The sequence below is a fragment of the Cherax quadricarinatus genome, chromosome 75 (genome assembly GCF_038502225.1).
Source record: "Cherax quadricarinatus isolate ZL_2023a chromosome 75, ASM3850222v1, whole genome shotgun sequence".
NCBI classification, from domain to species: Eukaryota; Metazoa; Arthropoda; class Malacostraca; order Decapoda; family Parastacidae; genus Cherax; species Cherax quadricarinatus.
The window spans coordinates 209,900-237,004 of record NC_091366.1 but is presented as its reverse complement, the minus strand read 5'-3'; the positions used below and the strand labels follow the sequence as shown (position 1 = coordinate 237,004).

Below are 27,105 nucleotides of genomic sequence, written 5' to 3'. Positions count from 1 at the left end.
TAAATGACCAAACCACCTCAACAACCCCTCTTCAGCCCTCTGACTAATACTTATAATAATTCCAACCTTCTAATTTCCACACTCCGAATTTTCTGCATAATATTTACACCACACATTGCCCTTAGACAGGACATTTCCACTGCCTCCAAGAAATAATATACACCAGAATATTCTAGTCTGGAGATGCAAGCTGTGCTTGTAACAACCTTCCATTGAAGGAGATGTTCCTTGGTGTTTATAAGGAGCTTTTTATCCAAGCTACCCTTGCCATTATCCCAGTCACTTTATAATCTTATTGCATTTAGTGCTTTCCCTTGAATACAGTAATAATAATAATATTAGCAACTTTCTCACCACATTTTTGTTTAGTGTCAAGTTAGAGGCTAGAAACTTCTTGTTTAAATTTGAAACGAATCTGTAATTAGCTTCTGTCTACAAATTCTGAAAATATTAATAGTGTTCCTCTCTGTTTTTCAGCTACATGGAAACAATGGGAGAAGTCTTAGTTGAGATCTATGAAGAATTGAACCAACCCTTGCCAGAGCCTCTGCGTGTACTTACTGGGGATATTGGGTCTGTAGAAGACAGACCGTCTTCTGTCAAGTCACATGTATGAATTTCTTTGTGTGTATTAATGCTTTCTTAATGGGTTTAACTTGTCGCTTGCAAAGCTTTACTAATTAGATATCTCTTATTGTTTATTTTTTACTATGTTTCCAGCAGCCACTCTTATATCACTTAGTGTTCCTGTCATACATATATTCAAGTGTCACAATGTACTAAAACAATGATATTTGCTTTTTAATACTTCTTTTTCTAAACTATTACATTGGTGGCATGTGTACCAACAGTTCATATTTACTTCTTATTGCTAAGAGGGCCAAATGATCTTATGGGTGAAAGTGCTGTTTGAGTCTCACAGCTTCCTTCCTATCCCCAGGAGAGCTCCATTGCAAGCTATGAGAGTGCACCTGGTACAGCTGAGAATCCTGGCTCTGGCAGGTCAAGAGAAGGCCGCAAGGTGTCCTCTCGTCATCCATCCTTGAAAGAAGCCAGTAAACGCAGCATTGTAGTACCGAAAGTAACGAGAGCTTTGACAAGAACTCTGAGCGAACAAGCGAGGGCACCACCTGCCACAGCTCCTGCTACCTCTGCCCCAAACAAAGGTGTCTGTACTAAATTTTTTTTATAAATAAAAGTAACAATTAAATAAGGTGCCCTGATTTGAGTTAATGGCCTGAAGTTCGTGAGAATGGCATGAGATGGTGCATCAGGAAGAGGGATTCTCTGCCTGATGCACCATAGAAAACTGGTGTAACTTTGAGTTATGATGTGGCTGGCACAGGAACGGACTGTCATTCTCATGAATGTTGAGCTGTCGGTTCAAATCCCAGTACTCCACTGAAAAGGTATAAACAGTATTTTGATTTTATAGTTAAGTTTTCACCAAACCCTGCACCTAGGTGAGTATTATGATGTTTTGGTCCATCCTGGACCATTAACCTTGACCATGGTCCATCTTGGACCATTCTCCTTGACCATGGTCCATAATGGACTGTGGTCGTAAAGGTGCAAGTTTTTAGTGATTTATTGTAGTCATGGTATTGTGACCTGATATTCTTCACAGTAAGCACTGGATATGATGAACTAAGAGAGAGGAGAGGGGAGACAGTAATGGCACTTGTGGTTGATACAGAATAGATTGTTTTACTGTGATATTAACAATAATACAGTTCTGTAACTAACATTCTTTGTCTGCTGTTTCTGAATTGATTGACCCAATGGTGGATAATGTTCTGTGCCTCCTAAGTTCATTATATCAAGGTGTTATTGTAATAATTGAATTTTCATTTTTTTACCAGAATGATGATAAAGCTTTCTTACAGCTTACTGAAAACATATAAAAAAGTTTGAAGATGAAATAAATACTGGACACAGGTAAAGAAGGGAAAGAAGCTTGTGTCCAGAGCAAGAAAGATGAAGGGGAATAGTGGTGCAATAACAAACAGGGAAGAGACGAAATAGCATAAAACTCTGTAATCCATAGAAATATATTCAAAGAAAGGCAAACAGGAAAACCCACCTCACAGTAAACAAAACTGTAACTGCCACAGAAAAAAGTTGAAAATAGATAGGTACTAAGTAAAGGGGATCTGCAAATATAGAAAAAAATTTAAATATCTGTACACCAGAGAATGTTCCATTTATAAAAAAGACTGTGGGTATTTTCACCCTAAAATATGCAACCATCACTGTAGACCAGGAATTTATTTATTTTCAACACATTGGCCTTCTCCTGCGAAGGCAGGGAGGGTGACCCAAAAAGGAAGGAACAGTTTTCTTTTTGCATTTAGTAATTTACACAGGAGAAGGAGCTACGAGCCTCTTCCTCCCAGCATTTTAGTTGCCTCTTACGACATGCATAACTTACAGAGGAAGAATTCTTCTCCACTTTCCCATAGATAGTCCAAGAAATGTGACCCACAATTGTCCAAAATTTGACATGAAAGGGCACAGTTTTATCAAATTTATATATGAGGAAAATGAACGTATGTGTTACACTCCAAGTATTGTAACAACTATTTCCTTCTTTTTAGAGCATAACAATTTTGGTCAGAGAGGTTAGGGTAATAATAGTGATCCTCCGGAATGCCTAATTTTAATTAAGTATATTCATAATACAACAAAAGCCAGAAATAATATACGAATTATCGTATATAAGTTAAGAATGCATGTTTCTTCTATAGTATCCAACATATACATAAGGCTTTCATAACAGACGATTAGGAGGAGATCCTAGATATAACATATATATAAATGGAGATTACTTTAATGTATAAAGTCTTGTTTCCCAATTGGAAGCAGTCAGAATAAAACAGAATATGTCCAGGCCGGCTAATAAACCTTGGCCAGTTACCAGAGACGAGCAGGAGTGTTCTCGTTGGCTGCTGCTACTTCACTGCTCGTCCCTCAACCTTGAGCATACAGGTAAAGTGGGTCACGTGACGTGACTCGCCAACACTCAGTAGAGTAGTTGAACATAAATGGGGGGGAAAGGGGGGTATAACCATCGAACATCACGGCTAACTATACACCGGCACACCGGGCGGCAGGCAGGTTACTATACCTCCAATTAAACTTATCATGGCCATGTTACATAAATTATAATAATTGTTAATAAGAATTAGTCTTAATAATACAAGGACATTCATTTCCAATTTAGCTATTAAAGGAAATAACCGCAATGTAATATTAAAGGAAGGTTAACCATAGGGGCATGACAGTATGGTAAATGAAAATTGTAAGTTTTTAGGCAGAGAATATGATCTAAAGGAAGTAAAAGGACAAAGTATGAAAAACGTGGAATACAAGGCAGTGGAATACAACAAACCAGTCACATAAAGGTTAAGCCTACAACAGTACACAGTACAGTCAGTACTGAAGAGAGCAGAGATATGTACACCAGGTACCATATTGCAGAGAACAGATACATACATCAGGTGCCATATTACAGAGAACAGTTATGTACACCAAGTGCCATATTACAAGATGGCTCACAACCAGAGGTTCTGCAAAAGCCCAATAATCCAACACATCACAAATGAAACGGTTAACTGCAGTATAAGTATAATGTGTTATAGCTTGAATTACAAAAAATTATTTCTTTTATTTGGTAAAATAACATATTTTTCTATAAATTCTTATCCTATTTTCTTTCCGGATTTTATTTATAAAAATAAAGTTTACCCATTTTTATTTGCTCCTTTCATGGCTGTTTGACTCTTAATTTCAGAAAATGGTGATAATAGCATAAAAAATGTGAGGCGTAACCTCTTTGACCTGAATGAAGATAGTTCATCCAAACCCAAGCTTAAGCGGTCCCAAACTGTGGGAGGTGTACCAATGTCTGAGCTTAGACGAAGTCCTCGCAAGAAACACCAGCATACATTGAGTAACGTCATGCAGAAGAGCAAAAGTGTCATCACTTCATCTAAAAACTCATACAAAACTCCAGTTAAAGCCTCAGTGATATCTGAAAGAGGGCTTAAAACTCCTAAGTCAAAGAAAGGTAAGACAATATAACGAGAGTTGGAGGGTTAGTGGATAGAGGAGTGGGGAGAGAGCCCTCTGATTTACTATTCTTGTCTCGTCCATCTGGTAAAAGTTGACAGTCCGCTGCAGATAGCCTCACTGTACACTATATCAGTATATAACTGTTACTAGTAATTTAGGTACATTATAATAATCAAGAAACAGTAAATCCTAAACCTATAAGAGTCATATAGAGGTGCAGGGAGGGACATGAGGAGGTTAGGAGTCAGTGAGGGTACAGGTGCCATAGGTGAGGGGTGGGGGTGTCAGAGGTGAGGGTATGGGAGCCATAGGTGAGGGGTGGGGGTGTCAGAGGTGAGGGTATGGGAGCCATAGGTGAGAGGCAGGGGTGTCAGAGGTGAGGGTGTGGGAGCCATAGGTGAGAGGCAGGGGTGTCAGAGGTGAGGGTGTGGGAGCCATAGGTGAGGGGTTACTGGAGGTCAGAGTTAGTGCAGGATGAAAATAGAAATCAAAGTTGGTGCAATAGGTTTTTTTTTTTAAGAGAAAAAAGTTGAAAAGAGTGCATCAGAGATGGAAGTTTTCAGCTATAATGAATGTTGGGGCTAAAAACTGGGTGCTGCTGGTCCTGTAGATATATTAGTTTATTAATATATATAGTGGACTGATAGTGAGAGCTGGCAGTCCTCGTATAGCAGTACTGGTCGTTACATGTAGTACACGTACCATTTGACTTACGACCGAGCTTGGTTCCGACCAACCGGTTGTAAGTCAAAATGGACGTAAGTCGAACCTTAGAAAATTGCCAAAAGGGATACTTCAAAAATTTAATCTTAATCTTGTAAAGCAATCATTTTTTTTATGTTTGTTGTGAAAATCACTTCAATCCATTCATTATTATTGATTGATTTTCACAAAATAGGTGAATAACTTACTTCCGAGATAATAGCCGAAAGCGCTCGCATACCCAAGTACTCAGGATATATTTTTTTCCCTTGAAAAAAATCCCAAACTGTGATATACACTTGTAATGCACCATAAAACTGAAACAAAAAAGCTATTTTCTGTACATAGATTATCATACATAGCAGGATATGTGTAGAGAACCTAGGATACCCCAAAAAAGTCAGTGATTTATTACCAGTACCTGGCATGGGCTTGCCATATATGATTTTCGGTAAATATTTTTTTTTCTCAGTTGTTTGTTGGGCTGTCTTATTGGAACTTGGGCAATGTATCGTTTTTTTAGGTCTCACTTGATAGAATGGAAGATATATTATAGAAATAGATACGATTTTGATTGGTTTTACAATAAAAAGTACCTTGAAATTGAGCTCAGAGTAGTGGAAATGTTCGATTCTGTGGCAATGTTCAAGAGTAAACAAATGATGTCACTGTTTAATACATGTCCATGTGGCTGGTCTAATATGCAGTCACGAATGGGTTGACATTATTTATACAATTATTACAATAATGCTTTAGTCTGCATAATGGTAAATCTTCTATTTTTTTGTGTGAATAAAAATTCAAAATGGAAAGCAAGAGTAATGTAAGAAGGGCCTGGAAATGTGACTGATGAACAGAGAAAATGTTATTTTAGTGCCAGGAATGTTTGCATTATTTATTCTGGACCATATTTTGAAATTGACATCTTTAGAAATTTGTGTGAAATTGGCCAAATTGCCAGTTTCTGACCACTTTATTGGGTAGTTGAAACAGGTGAACGGGCAGATTCTTGTACTCAGTCAACAGAATAGAAGTAAGTAAATAAGTAGAAGGGACACTGAAACATGCCTTCTCAAATTCATCCATCCATATAAATTTGCCCAATCTATATTTTATGCTACCTAAGCCATAGCTTATGGAACCTTTCTTTCTCGTGTACCAGCTAACTTTTCCACCTCTACTTGTATAAAGTAAAAGGACACAAGTGCAACTAATTTTTATTGTGGCAACGTTTCGCTCTCCAGGAGCTCCTGGAGAGTGAAACGTTGCCACAATAAAAATGCCAAATTTGTTGTACTTGTGTCATTTTACTTTACATACTGTTGGTAATTCTACCAACATTATTACTACCTCTACTTGTGTGGGCAAAACGTTGTCAGTAAAGGATCACATTATACTGCTGGAAAGGATTGGAAGGGGCTACAGGTATTGTTGTGAAGATACACAGCATATTGTTCATAATTTAACTATTTAAAGGTAAAAATCTATATTTACTATAGGTAAATATTTTTTCTTCTTTGCAAACCAGCCATATCCCACTGAGACAGGGTGACCTAAAAAGAAAAACAAGTTTCTTTTTTAAATTTAGTAATGTATATAGGAAGAGGGTTACTAGTGCCTTGCTCACGGCATTTTAATCACCTCGTACGACACGCATAGCTTACAGAGGAAGAATTCTGTTCCACTTCCCCATGGAGATAAGAAATAAAGAAGTAGAAGAACTATTAAGAAAAATATAAGAAAGCCCAGATGGGTATGTATGTGTACATGCATGTGTGTACATGCATGTGTAGCGTGTCCTAAGTGTAAGTAGAGGTAGCAAGATATACACCTACCATCCGACTTACGACCTGCTCGACTTACGACCACTCAACTTACGACCATGTTTTTTATGCCAAATTTCTGGGAAATAAACAACTATTTGTGTTGTACACAGTGTTTATCCTAATCTTTACAGTATAAAATACAGTACTAACAGCATAAAAAGTAAAGTAAAACATGAAATACCAAAATAAAACAATAAAATAAAGCCATTACAAAAATGTTTTGTTGATATTCAGTAGTAAAGTTCGACTTACGACCATTTCGACTTACGATCAGTTTCTCGGAACCGAACTCGGTCGTAAGTTGGATGGTAGGTGTACTTGTTATCCTGTGTGTTTGAGACAGAAAAAAAGACTTCAGCAATCCTACCATCATGTAAAACAATTACAGGTTTATAGTGATGTATATACATAGAATATACTGAAGGGGAAGGTCCCTGTTCAACACATTGTCATGCATACTGCTTGTTTACTAAGACATGTACCCTGCAAGGAAACAAAAGTCCGAACCCAGCTATGGCTCTGGGCCATAACTGGTCGAGACTCTCTGCCTCTGTTGGAGTTTGTAGGTTCATTCAAGAAACATACGACTGGGAAAAGTAAGTGCAAACAACTCTCTGGAATTGCTTTTTAAAATTCTTGATACTATATCTTGTTAAAATTTTCTTGTAGGTAATATTCTAATGTGGACTTACTAGTAAATTAGTTACCAGACCAAATCTAGGATATTATAATATTATTTTGCTTTGTTTGGCACAATTGTTAGATATGAAGATTCCTCATGGGAGGTTCCATGATGCTCATCATGGGCTCTTCATTCATGGAATTGGAATTATTTTATCTCTTCCTTGGATCAAACCCCTATTGCCTCTTTTTTTTGAGGGTTGTTTGACCCTTAAGGGTTTAGCACTTTTCCATTTCTAATAATAATGTCTGACCCCTTATGGGTTTAGTGCTTCTCCTAAATATGATAGACACCAAGAAAAACAAATTCTCGTGAATGTTTTACATTTTCATATGGAAATTACTCCTCATTACATGCTGCTGCAGTAGTATCAGCAGTAAATACCTAATATGTTCCTAATATATTACCAAGCTTGTTTCTCTTGTTTAGGTGGTGTATTGGTGCCTGAAACTCCAGGTGATAAAGTTGGCCAGACTATATTCAACAAAAACAGAATACGCAAGAGCACTGGTACAAGACTTGTTGTTGAGAGCCCTGATGTCAAACGTATGTTTTATGTTCATTACTGGTTTTAGAAGTAACAATATCAGAATACCTCATATTTGAATCAGTTAATGAAAAGTGAGAAACCACTTTGCAGGAAACTGAGACATAAGCAAAAGGATGTGTATCAACCTCAGAGACCTCCTTCAGCAGACCTTCAAGCTGAAAGACACACTTCTTTTATTTAATGTTCTGTTTCTTTCATAACTGTTAAGCTGATTTCTTGATTCTGCATTTTATTTTTTTTTTTGTTCATTTATTATCGGAGTCTTACCCAATTTATTAAAAAGAGATTAGTGCATCTCTTCTCATTGTTATCAAAAGCTGTGTCTGGGACATCCTTACTTAGGTCTACTTATAATTTCCTGGTCTGGGCCTGGTATAAACTTGTGTGGCATTTAGCTGGTGTTTTCACCAGAGAATGCCACTATAAAGGTGTTTTACTGCAGTAAGTAGAGTGATATTGGAGGTTAGAGGATAATAAGAGAGATTCATCCTTATTGAAGCTGGTACACTGAGTTTTTTTTGATCTCAATGTTTTCACTTTTTTTTGGTTTTTGTATTCATTTTCATTACTAATGTATCTTAATTTCTCAGTATCAGCATAAAATACAATACATTATTGTATAAACTTTACTCCATTTAAAAATAAATATCTAAAGAATGAAACTTAACTAAGTGAAAAATTAGTTACTATTATTTATTTTTATTATCACACTGGCCGATTCCCACCAAGGCAGGGTGGCCCGAAAAAGAAAAACTTTCACCATCATTCACTCCATCACTGTCTTGCCAGAAGGGTGCTTTACACTATAGTTTTTAAACTGCAACATTAACACCCCTCCTTCAGAGTGCAGGCACTGTACTTCCCATCTCCAGGACTCAAGTCCGGCCTGCCGGTTTCCCTGAACCCCTTCATAAATGTTACTTTGCTCACACTCCAACAGCACGTCAAGTATTAAAAACCATTTGTCTCCATTCACTACTATCAAACACGCTCACGCATGCCTGTTGGAAGTCCAAGCCCCTCGCACACAAAACCTCCTTTACCCCCTCTCTCCAACCTTTCCTAGGCCGACCCCTACTCCGCCTTCCTTCCACTACAGACTGATACACTCTTGAAGTCATTCCGTTTCGCTCCATTCTCTCTATATGTCTGAACCACCTCAACAACCCTTCCTCAGCCCTCTGGACAACAGTTTTGGTAATCCCGCACCTCCTCCTAACTTCCAAACGACGAATTCTCTGCATTATATTCACACCACACATTGCCCTCAGACATGACATCTCCATTGCCTCCAGCCTTCTCCTCGCTGCAACATTCATCACCCATGCTTCACACCCATATAAGAGCGTTGGTAAAACTATACTCTCATACATTCCCCTCTTTGCCTCCAAGGACAAAGTCCTTTGTCTCCACAGACTCCTAAGTGCACCACTCACCCTTTTCCCCTCATCAATTCTATGATTCACCTCATCTTTCATAGACCCATCCGCTGACACGTCCACTCCCAAATATCTGAATACATTCACCTCCTCCATACTCTCTCCCTCCAATCTGGTATCCAATCTTTCATCACCTAATCTTTTTGTTATCCTCATAACCTTACTCTTTCCTGTATTCACCTTTAATTTTCTTCTTTTGCACACCCTACCAAATTCATCCACCAATCTCTGCAACTTCTCTTCAGAATCTCCCAAGAGCACAGTGTCATCAGCAAAGAGCAGCTGTGACAACTCCCACTTTGTGTGTGATTCTTTATCTTTTAACTCCACGCCTCTTGCCAAGACCCTCGCATTTATTTCTCTTACAACCCCATCTATAAATATATTAAACAACCACGGTGACATCACACATCCTTGTCTAAGGCCTACTTTTACTGGGAAATAATTTCCCTCTTTCCTACATACTCTAACTTGAGCCTCACTATCCTCATAAAAACTCTTCACTGCTTTCAGTAACCTACCTCCTACACCATACACCTGCAACATCTGCCACATTGCCCCCCTATCCACCCTGTCATATGCCTTTTCCAAATCCATAAATGCCACAAAGACCTCTTTAGCCTTATCTAAATACTGTTCACTTATATGTTTCACTGTAAACACCTGGTCCACACACCCCCTACCTTTCCTAAAGCCTCCTTGTTCATCTGCTATCCTATTCTCCGTCTTACTCTTAATTCTTTCAATAATAACTCTACCATACACTTTACCAGGTATACTCAACAGACTTCTTCTTTCTTTCAACACACCAGCCGTATCCCACCGAGGCGGGGTGGCCCAAATGGAAAAACGAAAGTTTATCCTTTTACATTTAGTAATACATACAGAAGGGGTTACTAGTCCCTTGCTACCGGCATTTTAGTCGCCTCTTACAACACGCATGGCTTATGGAGGAAGAATTCTGTTCCACTTCCCCATGGAGGTAAGAGGAAATAAACAAGAACAAGAACTAGAAAGAAAATATAAGAAAACCAAGAGGAGTGTGTATATATATGCTTGTACATGTATGTGTAGTGTGACCTAAGTGTAAGTAGAAGTAGCAAGATGTACCTGAAACCTTGCATGTTTATGAGACAGAAAAAAAAAGACACCAGCAATCCTACCATCGTGTAAAACAATTACAGGCTTCAGTTTTACACTCACTTGGCAGGACGGTAGTACCTCCCTGGGCGGTTGCTGTCTACCAACTAACTACCTATACTCAACAGACTTATCCCCCTATAATTTTTGCACTCTCTTTTATCCCCTTTGCCTTTATACAAAGGAACTATGCATGCTCTCTGCCAATCCCTAGGTACCTTACCCTCTTCCATACATTTATTAAATAATTGTACCAACCACTCCAAAACTATATCCCCACCTGCTTTTAACATTTCTATCTTTATCCCATCAATCCTGGCTGCCTTACCCCCTTTCATTTTACCTACTGCCTCACGAACTTCCCCCACACTCACAACTGGCTCTTCCTCACTCCTACAAGATGTTATTCCTCCTTGCCCTATACACGAAATTACAGCTTCCCTATCTTCATCAACATTTAACAATTCCTCAAAATATTCCCTCCATCTTCCCAATACCTCTAACTCTGAACATCAAAATGGTATAAAATACCGACAGGTTGGTAGGTAAGACACAAAGGCAACAGTTAGGCAACTTTATTCCGAAACGTTTCGCCTACACAGTAGGCTTCTTCAGTCAAATACAGAAAGTAGGCAGGAACAGTAGAGAAGACGATGTAATCAGTCCATCACCCTTCAAGTCGTAGAATTTGAGGTTGTCAGTCCCTCAGCCTGGAGAGTTCAGTTCCATAGTCAGGAACTATCTATGGAACTGAACTCTCCAGGCTGAGGGACTGACAACCTCAAATTCTACGACTTGAAGGGTGATGGACTGATTACATCGTCTTCTCTACTGTTCCTGCCTACTTTCTGTATTCGACTGAAGAAGCCTACTGTGTAGGCGAAACGTTTCGGAATAAAGTTGCCTAACTGTTGCCTTTGTGTCTTACCTACAAACCTCTAACTCTCCATTTAATAACTCTCCTCTCCTATTTTTAACTGACAAATCCATTTGTTCTCTAGGCTTTCTTAATTTGTTAATCTCACTCCAAAACTTTTTCTTATTTTCAACAAAATTTGTTGATAACATCTCACCCACTCTCTCATTTGCTCTCTTTTTACATTGCTTCACCACTCTCTTAACCTCTCTCTTTTTCTCCATATACTCTTCCCTCCTTGCATCACTTCTACTTTGTTACTACTGTACTTGAATTAATTATTTATACTTATGACATTTTGAATGTGATTTTAATATTAAAATACAATATATGCAGGTACAGTGGTACCTCGGATTTCGGCCATAATTCGTTCCAGAAGGCTGTTCGAGTGCCGTTACCAAATGAATTTGTTCCCATAAGGAATACTGTAAATTAGATTAGTCTGTTTCAGACCCCCAAAAATACACTCACAAAAGCACTTACAAAAATACACTTACATAATTGTTCGAGTTGGGACCTGTTCGAAATTCGAGGTACCACTGTATGTTGTTTATCATTTGTGCTGTTTTAGGAATAAAATGGGTTTGATCCTAGTTAATCTGAATATGGGGTTTATTTATGATTATGTATTATTATTAATTACTGTTAATATTTTATTGTTTTGTAAGTATAATATTTCAAGGTTTGCAAATTTAAAAATATATTAACTCCACAGGACTCTGCAAAACAACACCTCGTCGGCTACGAGCCAGCTTGACCATCACCCAGAGGAACACCTTCTACTCTGGTGCTCGCTCTCGTAATTGGGAGCGTGCTAAGACCCGGCTCCTCGCAGATCGCATCAGGGGACACTCAGACCGACGTAGTTTAGATTTGAGTACCACTCAGAGTGTGGCTGACGCTAGTTTCATCTTTTCTCAGATATTGCCGTCCACTCAGTGCAATCCATCCCAGCAAATCTCTACTCAGATTGGGGAAAGTAAGAACACTGGTTCAGCCCCAGAGAGAATATTAGATTATGGTCTTGATGAAAGTAAAAGCATTGAAGTGAAGAAAGCACATGACAATGTCTCTCTCTCAAAGGAACCTTATTCAGATGTAACAGCCAGAGGTTATGCATCAATGTCTGCCGAATTAGATGTTAGAAGTCCAATCAAAAGGGTTCGGAAAGTCTTGGCACTCAGCACACCATCAAAAGTAAAAGTAGCACTTGAGCAATCTCCAGGATCTGTGTCGGCATGCAGCTCACAGAGAGATGATCACATGCACTCTTTCACAGGATTTTCACCCCATGAGAAAGAAAAATTAGGTTCAGAAAATAAGGCCTTTAATTGTTCAAGTGTGAGTACTTCTAAAGATGTCTGTGAGATTATGCCGGATTCAGATTTGTGTTTATCAGCACTAACTCCAAATAAGAGAGTCAAATTCAGTTCGACTCTTACCCCAAGTAAACAGGTTTGTCTTGCCACTAATCCTTGGACTCCTAGGAATAAAGATGGATCACTCTCCAATAATCCCCAAACACCTAAAAGCATTTTAAAAACTCCAGGGAAAACACCAGTTAAAACTCCCTTAAAGAGGCTTTGTCTGGTGAAAACCCCATGTAAATCACTCTTAAGCATTCCTTCCCCATTGAAATCACCAGTCACAACACCCATAAATAAAAGTCTTAACTTATGTTCAGTAGTTAAAAATGGAATAAACAGCCCTTCTAAAACACCCATCAAAGATGTGGAACTAGGGTCTGAGGTAGTTCTCGAGACTCCTAATAAGGGTCGACATTCTGTACACTCTTCCTTCAATTGTAATAAAATTTCTTGTGCAGAAAGTGAATTTGAGCTTCCATCTCCATCTAAGAGAATTCTGAGCCCTTCAAATGCTTCTGTAGAATTACTTAACACAATTTTGAATGCATATCCCATCAGTGAAATATCAGAGAGCATCCCTCAGAAGATGGACACTGCTTCTATTACACCTGGAGAAAATTCTGTCAATTTTTCTGGTATAAATCTTTCACTTGTCCCAAACCTTGCTCCAGAAGATGTTGAAATGTTGAATTCACTTATGTTTGGGTTAAATTTTCATCCAGACTCTGGTACCAGTACATTAGAATTAAGTGAAGACACAGACATGCCATATTTGAGCCTCGCCAGTAGCTTGCACTCGATTTGCTGTAGTCCGCAGAAGAAACTTGGACACACTCCCACAAAAAGGACTAGTGACTTAAGTGAGGGTTTTTGCAGCTCATTGTCAGAAGAAGAAGAAGAATCTCAAATGCACCCGGACATCACTTTGGAGGATCATACAACCCCTACAAAGGATAACTGGCATCCTTTACACGTAAAAGAATGTTCGGTTAGTCCTGAAATTCCTATAGACTCAAAAATTAAATTTTACATCGAAAGGATGAGCAGGGTATTAAGCAAGAAAAGTAATGTAGAAAATACAACAGTATACAACAAGTTCCAGTTGCCAAATGGTGGTAATGGTAGTGATGGTGATAGTGGTGGTAATTGTGCTAGAGATGGTGATGGTGATAGTGATGGTAGTGGTGATGGGACAACTGTAGATCATTCATCTGTGAACACAATCAGTCCTATGAGAGACTGCCAGTCAGTAAATGAAGAGATAAAAAGTACATTAACCAGTGAGAAAAAGGAATTAGTTATCTATAAAGCAGAGACAGTTGTACCAGAAAATAAAATTAACATACCAACAAGTACTGCAGAAGAAGTTAAGCAAGTGAAAGAACTAGAAAGTAGTGCTTCAGACAAAATAGGTAAGAATTACACAGGACAGGTAGATCAAGATACACACACAAACAAAGCCCAGGAAAAAATATATGAAAAAGATAATGAAACTGAATTGCAACACAGAGCTGATGAAATGGTGTGTGTCTGGGTGGCAGAGGAATCATCACCTTTAAAAGACGCTAAAAATATGTTACATGTACAAGAAGAAGCAACAATATCTGTAGAAGATTTAAAACATTTTCCCGTCAAAGTAACTGATGCAAAAACTGCCACACTAGAGAGCAAACAGAAATTGAAAAAATCTTCTCGGGATAAAATCTCAAATGAAATTAAAAGTTCATGTGACCGAGATGCAGATATCAGTGTGCCTGGAGGGTGTTACAGGGGTCAATGCCCCCACGGCCTGGTCCATGACCAGGCTGCAAGGAAAGCATTGAGAGTGGGAGAGAAAGTACATGTTGAGCAGGAGGATCTTGTTGCCTTCTCTGCTACATTGAATATAGAGTCTAATGCTACTGTGCAGTGTAATGAATCAAAATCCATTAAAGGAAAATGTCTTGATAGTAGCGAGTCTGATGATAATGTCTGGGAAAATGTTAGAAACAGAAGAACGACCACTAACCAATATAGTTTAAAAAAAAGAAGGCATTCGGAAAGGAGAAGAAGTGAGAGGATAAAGGCAGAAAGCCGTCTTAATGCACACAGAACCCAGAGAAGTTGTAGAAAGTTAATCAAGTCAATGTGTGAACTTAGTAGTGATGATGACTTTGAGGAGGATGTCTACTTTGAGGAGGATGTTTACTTTGAGAGACGTTGGTTAACACCAAAAAGTAAAAAAAAGAGAATTTTTGATGATGACTCAGATTTCATAACTCCTGAAAAATTACCCAGAAATGAAAGTCCAGAAAGCTTGCCTTTGAAAAATGTTGAAAATTTACCAAGGCTGACATCAAGTGAATTAGGAATGGTTTCAGAGGAGGGTGAGAATAGGACAAGAAAAACTGGAGATAGTAGAAAGCAACACAGATTTTCAACAGAAAGCGGCACCTCTTCGGACGAAAGGCATAAACAGCAAAAAATTGATGTGTACCTTTCTCCTGTTCACAAACAACTACCTCTGTCTGAGACAACACCAACCAGACCTCAAGGAGAGTATGTAGTTCAGAAGCGACCAGAAACTCCAAATGATTGGAAAATAATCAAACCTAGACGGGGCAAGAGAAAAATTTCTGAGGTGAAGGGAGCTGTGGATGGAAACTCAGACATCAATCTCATAAAAAAATCAAGGAATGAAAGTGAAAAAGAGACTACGATTAATGCAAATGGGAAAAAATGTGTTAATAATAAGAAGAAAAAACGAAAGGGAGTTAAGTTAAAGATTACAAAAAGTGGGGAACATTATCAGGTCACAGAAACTAATGCTTCAGTTGGTAGTTCTGATAATTCCAATGCTGATATAAAGTTACAGCTGAGTCAGAATGAAAGTATGTTTTCCAATTGTAATTACAGTTTTGTTTCCTCTTCCAGTAGCACATCTGCAACTCCTGCTGCAAAGAAGAACAACACACAACCCAAGTCTTACATAACTCCTCATAGATTCACTCGCCACATGTCCAAAAACATCAGTGTATCACCGGAACACTTTCAAAAACTGATCACTTTATCCCCAGAAAAAGAAACTGATTCATTGAAAATTATTCAGTGCCCAAGCAAAGAAATTATTAGTATAAATAAAATGCTGACTGATTCTTTTACTGCTCACACCAGCTCTGAAAATTGTCCACATTTGGAAGAGGAAGAGCATCACAGTAAGCAATCAGTCAACAGAGATGTAGAGGAATGGTCAGTAAAGAGCAACACCGGCTCGCCTACTTTAAAGACGTTTATCCGTAAGCAGAAGCGGAAACACTCCATAATAATGAGCCCGCGTGTTGAACTGTCACCCATGAATAAGGGAAATTCAGGCTCGACAAATGAGAAAAAGTGCTTAGTAAAAGACTCTATAACTAGTGTTATGCCAACAAACTCGTCCCCAGTCCACTCCAGTATCAAAAGAAAGACACAACTTTCAAATCCAAGTCTTCTCAGTTTAGTGCACCTTTCAGTCTCGCCAATCCTCAACAATAAATTACCGGAAGACACAAATATGAGTGACATCGTCATAAAATCCAATATAAAACTAAAATCCAGTAGAAGATTATATAGAAGCTGGGACAGTAGTAGTGATTGAGAGTATTGTACAGAGATTCAGTAGTGTATAAGCTATAAAATGTAGGAGTTTATAGTGGTATGTACAGTAGTGTATTATAATATCTAGGGGTTTGTGTAATGTGTTAAAAAATCTAGGGGTGTATGGTGGTATGTAGATAACTGTGCTATTTGTTTCCAATAATGCAAGTGTGGGGGATAGAGCAAGAATATGATGATCAAGTGCAGAATTTTCTTTTGTTATTTTAAGTTTCCTAAAATGTACATAAACAGTTCCTTTAGAAATGTTACTTATTTGTAAATCTTTGTACATTTTTATTTTCTTGTAGAATAGCAAGTAAATTTGGGTTTTTAGCATCGTTATTTTACGAGGTTTCATATACAGTACAATATAATATTTTACATTGTTTTAGATATTAGTTGTGCAATTTTCATCTGTGTTCCTGTAATTGTGAAATACCATATATAAACATGTCTCAGTTAATGAGAATGTGTGAATATGAAGTCATTTAATTTGCTTTAATTTGTCACTGTGTTAATTTGTATGTTTTCAAATTGGAATAATAACTTTTTATCCATAATGCATAGTGTAAAAAACTTTTATCTTATATCCTTCACTTTTATAATTTTTTGTTTTTTTTCAACAACCCAACCGTATCCCACCGAGGCAGGGTGACCTTAAAAAAAATGAAAGTCTCTCTTTTTAAATTTAGTAATGCGAATTGCTCCTGGCATTTTAGTCGCCTCTTACAACACACATGACTTAGAGGAAGAATTCTGTTCCACTTCCCCATGGAGAACTTTTATAATTATGTATTAGTATTTTTCAGATATAGTGGTTAAGACGGAGGTGGTGCACCATCTCCCTCATACTCTTACATCTTGCTGTAATACTGTACGTATATGTTTTACTCTACCAAATGGTAAACTATAAAACGTAAGGGAAATTACAGACAGACGCCTAACTGTTTTCAAGAGGGGCCTTGATAAGGTCCTTGAATCCATTCTAGATCAACTTGCCTGTAGTGTTTATATTGGTCTGTTCTGCTAGCTTCAGTGTCCTGAATGATCAGATCATAAACTAGCATTGTTATACTGGATATACAGACTCCTTAAAACATGCACATTTTACAGTGAGATACTAGTGTTGAGGGCAAACATAAGGACGGAAGGGCAAGACATTAAGGGAGGGTGGGAGGTAAGACATTGAACTCATATACCTTTGCCAACTCATTATTCAGGTTAATGCATTTTAAGGTCAATGTCTTAGGGAATCCACAGGTGGACTGATTCCGTTGTTTATAGTTTTACCCAACCTGTGACTGTTGTCTGACACAAGCATGCTATAGTCGTGCTTCATGGAGCTTAGAACATTTCTGGGTAGAGAATCTTTTAAAATTATATTGTCAAGGTTAGACATATGGACACAGTTGAGGGCAAAAAGTATAGCAAGTTACTTTTGCATCCCCCATCTCTAGGGAGGATCTTTTGTCATCACTGTATCACCAGCTGCACCAGAGCAACGACCTCTGACTTAAAGCATCTTTATGAGAGTTTAGTCTTTTTTTTTTTTTTTTTTTTTTTTTTTTTGTAAATGTAATAATTTTAAGCATCATGCTTGGCTTCAAGATAAAACCTAGTAATCCAGTTAATTTCTTAATGGGAAATGGGATAATAGAGATTTGTAAAGGAATAATTTCCCATGGTGCAGAGGAGTGCCACTAATAACTTACTATGTATCTACTTCAATTGTATTGTTTGTGATATTGGAGGAGGGCTCCAAATTCCTTGATCCAAGGAATTTAAGCTTGTCTCCCCTTGGACCAAAGTTTATTACCTCTCATTCCTTGGGAACTATATAACCTCAACAAGTTTAAGCATGTCCCTATTATATAATTATTTCAGTGATAAGATCTCTCATACTTTGAATACAGTTCTTTTTTTTTTTTGTATGTTAAATATTTTGAGGCAGAGTTTTAGGTGCTGGTGATGGCACTGAGAGTGAGTTAAGTGACTTGGAGGTGTAATGTGCAATGTAATTCAGGAGAGCAGCAGTGGCTGGGGCAGCTGTACAGAGGATCAACACAGGAGCATATGACCCTGTGTAGTCCACAATAGCACCAGCTATGGGAGGTCCTAACAAGGCTCCAGCTCCAGTCACAAATAGTAGGTAACCAAGAACACGGCCCACCTCTACCCCAGAGCTTAGCTGTGAAGGCATAAGAGCGTACAGAACACTCTGTAATCCACATGCAACACCCATTCCCACCATGGCTGTCACCAGCTGTCCGGGAGTGTTAGAAATTGATGCACAACCGATTGTTACAGCTAATAGGATTTGTATACCACTGAATAGTAAAAGTGGTGGCAATCCCCGTCCCACAATGGCTCCTGCCAGCACCCGGCCCAGGAGGTCGCCAGCTCCACTGCCAGCTAGGGCTGCAGAGAAAGCAGCTGCCAACCTGGCCCACACTGTCCAATCCAGGAAGACTGAATACATCGTGGTGGTGGCCATGAAGCTTAGGAAACAGGAGGCTTCCAGCAACCAGAAAGTTGGTGAACTCAGCAACTGTTGTATCTTTACTCTTTGAGCATTAGTGCCTTGCTGGTGCTTGCTTGAGTCATTGTTTCTGATGTGGCGTTTGAAGCTTAATGCACCATCACGTAGTAGCCGGTAAAGGTAAGAGTGTGTGTTGTGATGGGCTAGTGACCACGTGCTGCCTTCCATTGCTATTAAAGGCAAAGGAAGATTCTGTGCTAAAATTTTGGTATTAGGGGCACCAGTTTCGCTGCTGTTCAAACTTTCTTTGGCAATGCAAATTTCACTGTCACAACCAGTCACAGACTTTCCCAAGTCTTCCACATCAAGCATTAATTCTTGGTCATCTTGGCAATGTTTCTTTGATAATGGTGGCTGTCTCAGTCTACTGTAAATAGTAGCCCCAAAGACAGAGAAGTTGAATGACATTCCAGCACAGATGAGCATAGCACCTCGCCATCCATACTTGGAGACGATAGTCTCCATGAGAGGCCCAAGCACGAAGACGCCAAAACCCGAGCCAGACATTGCCACACCAACAACAAGGGCATGACGACGCTTCCAGAACCTGGCGAGACCTACGATCCAGCCAGAGAAGTTGAGGCTTGTCCCCACAGCTGTAACAACAACGTAGTATTACATCATTTGTCATGGTAATGCCATAGCTTGCAATGTTATATTCTGAATATCTGTTTTACAAACATTCCATATTGTACATTACACAATGATCGAGTTAATTGTCGTTATCAGTTATTCAGGTTACTTCTGTATTGACAATGTGGTCATAAACAGTGATCAATGAACAGGTTAATCCTGCAGGGAGAACATAAACATTTCTCTGTATTTTATTTTTCATTCATGTGGAATTTACCTCTGCTGAAAAGTTTTTACATGTTTATCTATAAGATTTATAAAGATTGACCTGTAACTGGCCTTTTTTAATATTAATAATTACAGTTGTACCTACACATTCATGTGCTTCTGTATTCACGAATACAGATTATTACCCATCATTTTTCTTCATGTACAACCAGCGTATAGTGTCAGTGTGTCCAACATTTTTCTACCTCGGTGGCTTTCTCATACTAAAAATTTTTCTTTATTCTGGTTATTATTTCTAATGAATGTCAATACTAACAGGATCAGAGTGATATGTTACAGATATGTATAGGATCGGTAAAGCACAAAATCTGAAAAAAAAAAAAAAAAAAAAAGTGTTTTGATGACTTAATTTTATATTTGCAGTTTTGAATTATGCTGGACCTCTAGGAATGTAATCCCTCCCTTCCTCCCTGTACATTTTAATATTCTGTTCTTTTAGCTAAAAGTTTGCTGAAAGAATAATTAAACAGTTTTTCTTTATTAATAGAAGTTCTTTTTAACAAATACATGTTAATTATGTACAGTATATTTTTGTATTACAAGTACTACACAGTACAGAATAGTGTATCTTAGTATAAATACAGACACTCCTCACTTAATGACCTACCTGTTAAATGACTGCAAAGACTTATGACCAGCTCTGCTATCAGTCAGTATTGTACGCTGTATGAGAACTTTGGCCATGGGAGAGGTGACTAATGAAGATTTAATGGAGTTGGAAGCACAGCAGCACTTGGCAGAGGAAAGAATGGAAGAAGTACCAAAGAAGTTCACTGTAAAAGGGTTAGCTAGTGTGTTCTCAAAAGTGACTGCAGAACGGAACTTGGTCGCTAAGTGAGGAGTGCCTGTACTGTGCATCCAATCTCTATATCAGTCAATTTGGATTGTGCTTAAGTGATCATTATCTCTACAAGCACAATCCATGGATTTTGGTGGGGCAGGGGATTCCCTTGACTATGTTTAGACGATTAATGTTTCTTGATCCTGATCAGTTTCTTGTCAACATTTTAGCACTGCATAAGGCCAACTGGTTTTTTTTTTTTTTTTTTTTTTTGAGCAAAATGAATCTGTTGCTTGGCTCTGCAATATATGAAAAAAATTCTTGAAATGCAGTAAGCTGTGAGTAAAGTAGGTCTGCAATAAACTTACCATTGACAAAGCCATAAGTGAAGAAGATAACATTGAGATTGGGAGCAAAAGCACTCATGATGTATCCAAGGCCAGCAAAGAGCCCTCCCAGCATGACGGCAATGCGGGGACCCCAGCGCCCAATAAGCCACCCGCCCAGGGGCCCGCAAAACATGTGCACAGCTGAGTTGGTAGAGTACACCCAGCCAGTCTTGGCCCTGGTCTCCTCGAAGTTTCGCAGCAGCTCAACAAAAAACACACTGAAGGAGTAATACATACCTAGCAGAATGGGAGAGAGGAATGTTGTCAGTCACCACTCTACCTCTGACTCATAACCATTAAACATCTGACCTCCAATTCTGATATAAATCTGGTAAGTTTTTAAAGTACATACAGTGGACCCCCGCTTAACGATCACCTCCCAATGCGACCAATTATGTAAGTGTATTTATGTAAAGTAAAAGGACACAAGTGCAACTAATGTGACATTTTACTGTGGCAACGTTTTGCTCTCCAGGAGCTTTATCAAGCCATTACAAACAATACATGGACACAGAGGGTATATAAAGGCTCTGAGTGAGGTGCAATACTAGTGAGGTACCATTTCGATGTTCACTAGTGGTAGTAGTAGTAGTAACAAAAATAATACAGTATGGTAGAGCAATTAATTCGTACATGAGTAAAAGGATATAAAAGCTATTACATGTACTTGGGTAAAATAAAAATAGGTTGGACAAATATAGACTGGAAAGCGGCAGGTTGTTTCAGTGTTCACTCTGTAATGTGCTTTGTGTAGTATAACAAGAGAGACTATGTGATGGCAGGGTTTATTGTTTTCAGGAGGATTCTTGCTAAGACTTCGGAGATGGTGAAGCTGCCGTTGTTTTGTTTAATTGTATTCGAAACAGCGATCAGTGCTGATTCAAGGCACTTGCGTCTGCAGAAATTAGTTTCTTTGATCACTAATTGGGCGTCTCTGAATTTCATGAGATGATTGGTGGAATTTCGGTGTTGTACACAGGCGTTGTTCAAGTTGTCATTCCTACATGCGTAAATGTGTTCATTGAGGCGGGTGTCGAGGTTTCTTGCTGTTTCACCTACGTAGATCTTGTGTCAGCCTCCACAGGGTATAGTGTAAACTCCTGCATTGACTGGTTCGTGGTGCTTGGGTTTTGTCCTGGTTAGATCCTTTATTGAAGTGCTAGAAGCGATGGCGACTCTGGTGTTAGCTTGTGAAAGTACTTTTGAGACGTTTAGTGCAACCTGGCTGTTGGGAAGAATTATAACTTTGTTGGGAGCAGTGTTGATGCGTGGAGAATTAAAGATCTGAAGAGCTCTTTTCTTGCAGTCTTTGATGAAAAAAGGAGGAAATTGTAACTCAGTGAATGTTTGGTGAATGTATGTACATTCCTCGTCAAGAAACTCAGGACTACAAATTCGGTATGCTCTTAGGAAAACCCCAATGATGATGCCTCTTTTGGTCTTTGTATCTTGACTGGAATAGAAGTGTGTGAGATCATTTTTATTGGTGGGTTTCTGATAAACTTGAAATCTTAGGTTGTTGTCTACTTTGTGAATGAGGACGTCGAGGAAAGGTAGCTTGTCATTGGACTCTTCTTCTAGTGTAAACTGGATCGCCGGTTCAACTGCGTTGAGCCTTGCCTGAAGATTCCGTACATCAAAACGTTTGGGAGTTATTACGAGGACGTCGTCCACGTAACGTAACCAAGTGACGCTTGAAGGGATGATGTTGGCGAAGTGTTCGGACTCTAGGTGTTCCATGTATAAGTTGGCTAGGACGGCACTGATGGGGGACCCCATTCCCATGCCGTAGGTTTGTTTATAGAGCTTGTTATTGAAAGATTTTGTCAACAAAATCTCCGGGAGGTAGAGGAAGATTAAGGTCCTGATTGACTTTACGTCGTAGAACCTCGATGGCTTTTTTGGTAGGTACTTCTGTGAAGAGGGAAGTCACATCCAAACTGCTTAGTTTCTTGTTACGGATGGAGAGGTTTCGGATGCAGTTGAGAAGGTCGCCTGAGTGTTTAAGATGAGCGGGGCTGATGGTCCCCAGAAGGCAGGAAAGATGTTTGGCAAGAACTCCGGCTAGTTTGTGTGGAGCACTGCCTATTCCTGACGTGATTGGTCTGAGAGGAATATTGTGTTTATGGGTCTTGGGTAAACCATACATGTGTGCTGGTTTAGGGTTGCTTGGTAATAAGTACAGAAGTTTCTTCCCTTCTCTAGTGCATTTGAGTATTTGTCTGGTTTTGTATAGAAAATCTTTTGTGAGCGTCTCCCACTGTTGAGTGCTGATGGGTTCGTATGTAGATTGATCATTCAAAAGGTCCATCATTTTAGTGTTGTGGTCACCTTTTGAATGATCAATCTAATAACTCCCAAACGTTTTGATGTACGGAATCTTCAGGCAAGGCTCAACGCAGTTGAACCGGCGATCCAGTTTACACTAGAAGAAGAGTCCAATGACAAGCTACCTTTCCTCGACGTCCTCATTCACAAAGTAGACAACAACCTAAGATTTCAAGTTTATCGGAAACCTACCAATAAAAATGATCTCACACACTTCTATTCCAGTCAAGATACAAAGACCAAAAGAGGCATCATCATTGGGTTTTTCCTAAGAGCATACTGAATTTGTAGTCCTGAGTTTCTTGACGAGGAATGTACATACATTCACCAAACATTAACTGAGTTACAATTTCCTCCTTTTTTCATCAAAGACTGCAAGAAAAGAGCTCTTCAGATCATTAATTCTCCACGCATCAACACCACTCCCAACAAAGTTATAATTCTTCCCAACAGCCAGGTTGCACTAAACGTCTCAAAAGTACTTTCACAAGCTAACGCCAGAGTCGCCATCGCTTCTAGCACTTCAATAAAGGATCTAACCAGGACAAAACCCAAGCACCACGAACCAGTCAATGCAGGAGTTTACACTATACCCTGTGGAGGCTGTGACAAGACCTACGTAGGTGAAACAGCAAGAAACCTCGACACCCGCCTCAATGAACACATTTACGCATGTAGGAACGACAACTTGAACAACGCCTGTGTACAACACCGAAATTCCACCAATCATCTCATGAAATTCAGAGACGCCCAATTAGTGATCAAAGAAACTAATTTCCGCAGACGCAAGTGCCTTGAATCAGCACTGATTGCTGTTTCGAATACAATTTAACAAAACAACGGCAGCTTCACCATCTCCGAAGTCTTAGCAAGAATCCTCCTGAAAACAGTAAACCCTGCCATCACATAGTCTCTCCTGTTATACTACACAAAGCACATTACAGAGAGTGAACACTGAAGCAACCTGCCGCTTTCCAGTCTATATTTGTCCAACCTATTTTTATTTTACCCAAGTAATAGCTTTTATATCCTTTTACTCATGTACGAATTAATTGCTCTACCATATTGTATTATTTTTGTTACTACTACTACCACTAGTGAACATCGAAATGGTACCTCACTAGTATTGCACCTCACTCTGAGCCTTTATATACCCTCTGTGTCCATGTATTGTTTGTAATGGCTTGATAAAGCTCCTGGAGAGCGAAACGTTGCCACAGTAAAATGTCACATTAGTTGCACTTGTGTCCTTTTACTTTACATATTGTCGGTAATTATACCAACTTTATTACAAGTGTATTTATGTAAGTGCGTTTGTACGTGTATGTTTGGGGGTCTGAAATGGACTAATCTACTTCACAATATTCCTTATGGGAACAAATTCGGTCAGTACTGGCACCTGAACATACTTCTGGAATGAAAAAATATTGTTGACCGGGGGTCCACTGTATTTTTACTAGTGAGGAAAGGGTGCCTTGATACTGTTGAGGGGCTCTTGATCCAAGAAATTGAAGCTATTAACTCCATGGATCAAATGTAGTTACCTACCTGCCATTCTCTTCAAGTATATCATTTCCCTGTTAAAGCAGTAAGAAAGTAACTAACCTGAGGAGACGCAGAACTGCAGGAAGGCAGCAACTGCTACCACCCAGGCCCACCCACCATCTACGTCAGGGCTGCACACACACACACCCTCGTTATAGCTGCAGCTGTAACCACGTCTCCGACACGATTTCTCCGACGGGTCTTCCTCCTCCTCTGTTGCAAGTTTCACAACACTTCAAGTTTCTTAATGGTTAAGTCTCCTAACATTACACCCTTCATGGGAGTACTTTGTTGCTAGTAAAGGGCTATTGATTCAAGAAGCTGGAGTGATCCCTTTTTGAATTAAATTTAATTATCTCATTCCCCTGGTGCTGTACAATTCCTACAGATACAGCCTCTCCTCACTTAGCGATGTACTCATTTACCAATGACCTGGATTTAAAACAGGCTCTCTGACCAGTATGCATATCTAAATAATATAGTATATTAGAGCTGATTTCCTCTATTCTGTTTATTACAATATACAGTACACTACTGTATAAACATTTAAAAATATACCAGAAATGTTATAAATGGTGCAAAGGTGATATTGAAACAATATCAAAGATGGCTGACACAAACCCACTACCGTTATAGTATGCTCCTCACTTAGCAACGAATTCATTTACCGACGTGGTCTTAGAAACAGAACTCGTTAAGTGAGGAGAGGCTGTATAATAATCCTAATGTTACAGTCTTAATATAACATTAATTGGAACTACCAGGAGAATATCATGGAAGCAATGTACATGAGAAAAACAGATAAGAGAAAACTTTTGCATTTTACATTGTGAGAAATTGTCATAAATTTTATACAACTTCCATCTGCAAGATATGATTTCCCACATTAGGTAACACAGTTCACACACCAGTTATGGTAGCTCCCAATGGTGCCTCACCATGCTATGGTGGAAGGTTTGAAAAGTGTGAGTGTCTCACTCACATCACACCGCCCATACTTCTACCTTAATACCACACAGATTTTCCCTTACATCAGAATTTGCCATGATTTTTAGCCTGTGACTTGGAAATAATTTTTGATATGGTTTGGATTATGACTAGTGAACTTGTTTTGATTGTTCAGTATTGTGATTATATTTGTAGTATGACGGTAAGTCAGCCACAATAACAACGAAATGATATTGACTAGTAAATTTTATCTGTAAATTGGTAATCTTGGCAGAAAATTACTAACAGTATCAGCTTTTTATGTTAACACTGAATAATGAAATGATTCAGGTGTTTTGTAAATTATACAACTCAACACATTAGTTAGCTCACCAAATATATTTGAGTGATCTTGCTGACAGCATATACCTGCTGCCATTAATGTTTATTACCAGCCTACTCTAATTGGAATTATTTTGCCCATCAGGAATTGTGCATTAATTAAACTGTATGCCTATTGTTCTCACAGTTCAGATACTGTATTATAAAATATAAAAATTAGAATTAAAGATCTTTCCTCCCATGCTATTTTTACTTTTGAGTAATTTCTTGTTTGATTTTTACTTGAGTAAGAATGCAAATAATTCATTTCTTGCATTCACAAATGATTATAATGCAAGAAATAAAGAAGTACAAGAGTAGGGTAATATTTAGTGAAGGGATTCAGGGAAACTGGTTATTTTATAACTGGACTTGAGTCCTCGAAATGGGAAGTACAATGCCTGCACTCTAAAGGAGGGGTTTGGGATATTGGCAGTTTGGAGGGATATATTGTGTATTTTTTATACATATAGAGTGGATGGCGAGAATATTTTGAGGAACTTTTAAATGTTGAGGAAGAAAGGGAGGCCGTAATTTCATGCACTGGACAGGGAGGTATACCATCTTTTAGGAGTGAAGAAGAGCAGAATGTAAGTGTGGTGGAGGTATGTGAGGCATTACGTAGAATGAAAGGGGGTAAAGCAGCTGGTACTGACGGGATCATGACAGAAATGTTAAAAGCAGGGGGGGATATAGTGTTGGAGTGGTTGGTACTTTTGTTTAATAAATGTATGAAAGAGGGGAAGGTACCTAGGGATTGGTGGAGAGCATGTATAGTCCCTTTATATAAAGGGAAAGGGGACAAAAGAGATTGTAAAAATTATAGAGGAACAAGCTTACTGAGTATACCAGGAAAAGTATACGGTAGGGTTATAATTGAAAGAATTAGAGGTAAGACAGAATGTAGGATTGCGGATGAGCAGGGAGGCTTCAGAGTGGGTAGGGGATGTGTAGATCAGGTGTTTACATTGAAGCATATATGTGAACAGTATTTAGATAAAGGTAGGGAAGTTTTTATTGCATTTATGGATTTAGAAAAGGCA

General features: G+C 38.7%; 2 protein-coding genes across 7 annotated transcripts in view; one reads left to right on the top strand and one right to left on the bottom strand.

The window, feature by feature from the left end:
• Positions 1-17,834, top strand: part of LOC128691778 (treslin-like) — a 39,569-nt gene extending 21,735 nt beyond the window's left edge. Inside the window, exons 10-14 of the mRNA XM_053780691.2 lie at positions 478-610; positions 941-1,166; positions 3,794-4,069; positions 7,714-7,830; positions 12,045-17,834. Coding sequence (XP_053636666.2) covers positions 478-610; positions 941-1,166; positions 3,794-4,069; positions 7,714-7,830; positions 12,045-16,312 — 5,020 coding nt within the window. The 3' untranslated portion in view covers positions 16,313-17,834. The remainder of the gene's footprint in view (positions 1-477; positions 611-940; positions 1,167-3,793; positions 4,070-7,713; positions 7,831-12,044) is intronic.
• Positions 17,835-17,844: 10 nt separating this feature from the next.
• LOC128691860 (monocarboxylate transporter 13-like) overlaps positions 17,845-27,105 on the bottom strand; it is a 52,358-nt gene continuing 43,097 nt past the window's right edge. For 5 of the 6 annotated variants that reach the window (XM_070100850.1, XM_070100851.1, XM_053780789.2 and 2 more), the window contains 3 exons: positions 24,815-24,967; positions 20,861-21,118; positions 17,845-19,446 (listed from right to left, as the gene is read on the bottom strand). In XM_070100850.1, coding sequence (XP_069956951.1) covers positions 18,245-19,446; positions 20,861-21,118; positions 24,815-24,967 — 1,613 coding nt within the window. In that variant the 3' untranslated portion in view covers positions 17,845-18,244. The remainder of the gene's footprint in view (positions 19,447-20,860; positions 21,119-24,814; positions 24,968-27,105) is intronic. The other variant, XM_070100854.1, reaches the window with a different exon arrangement.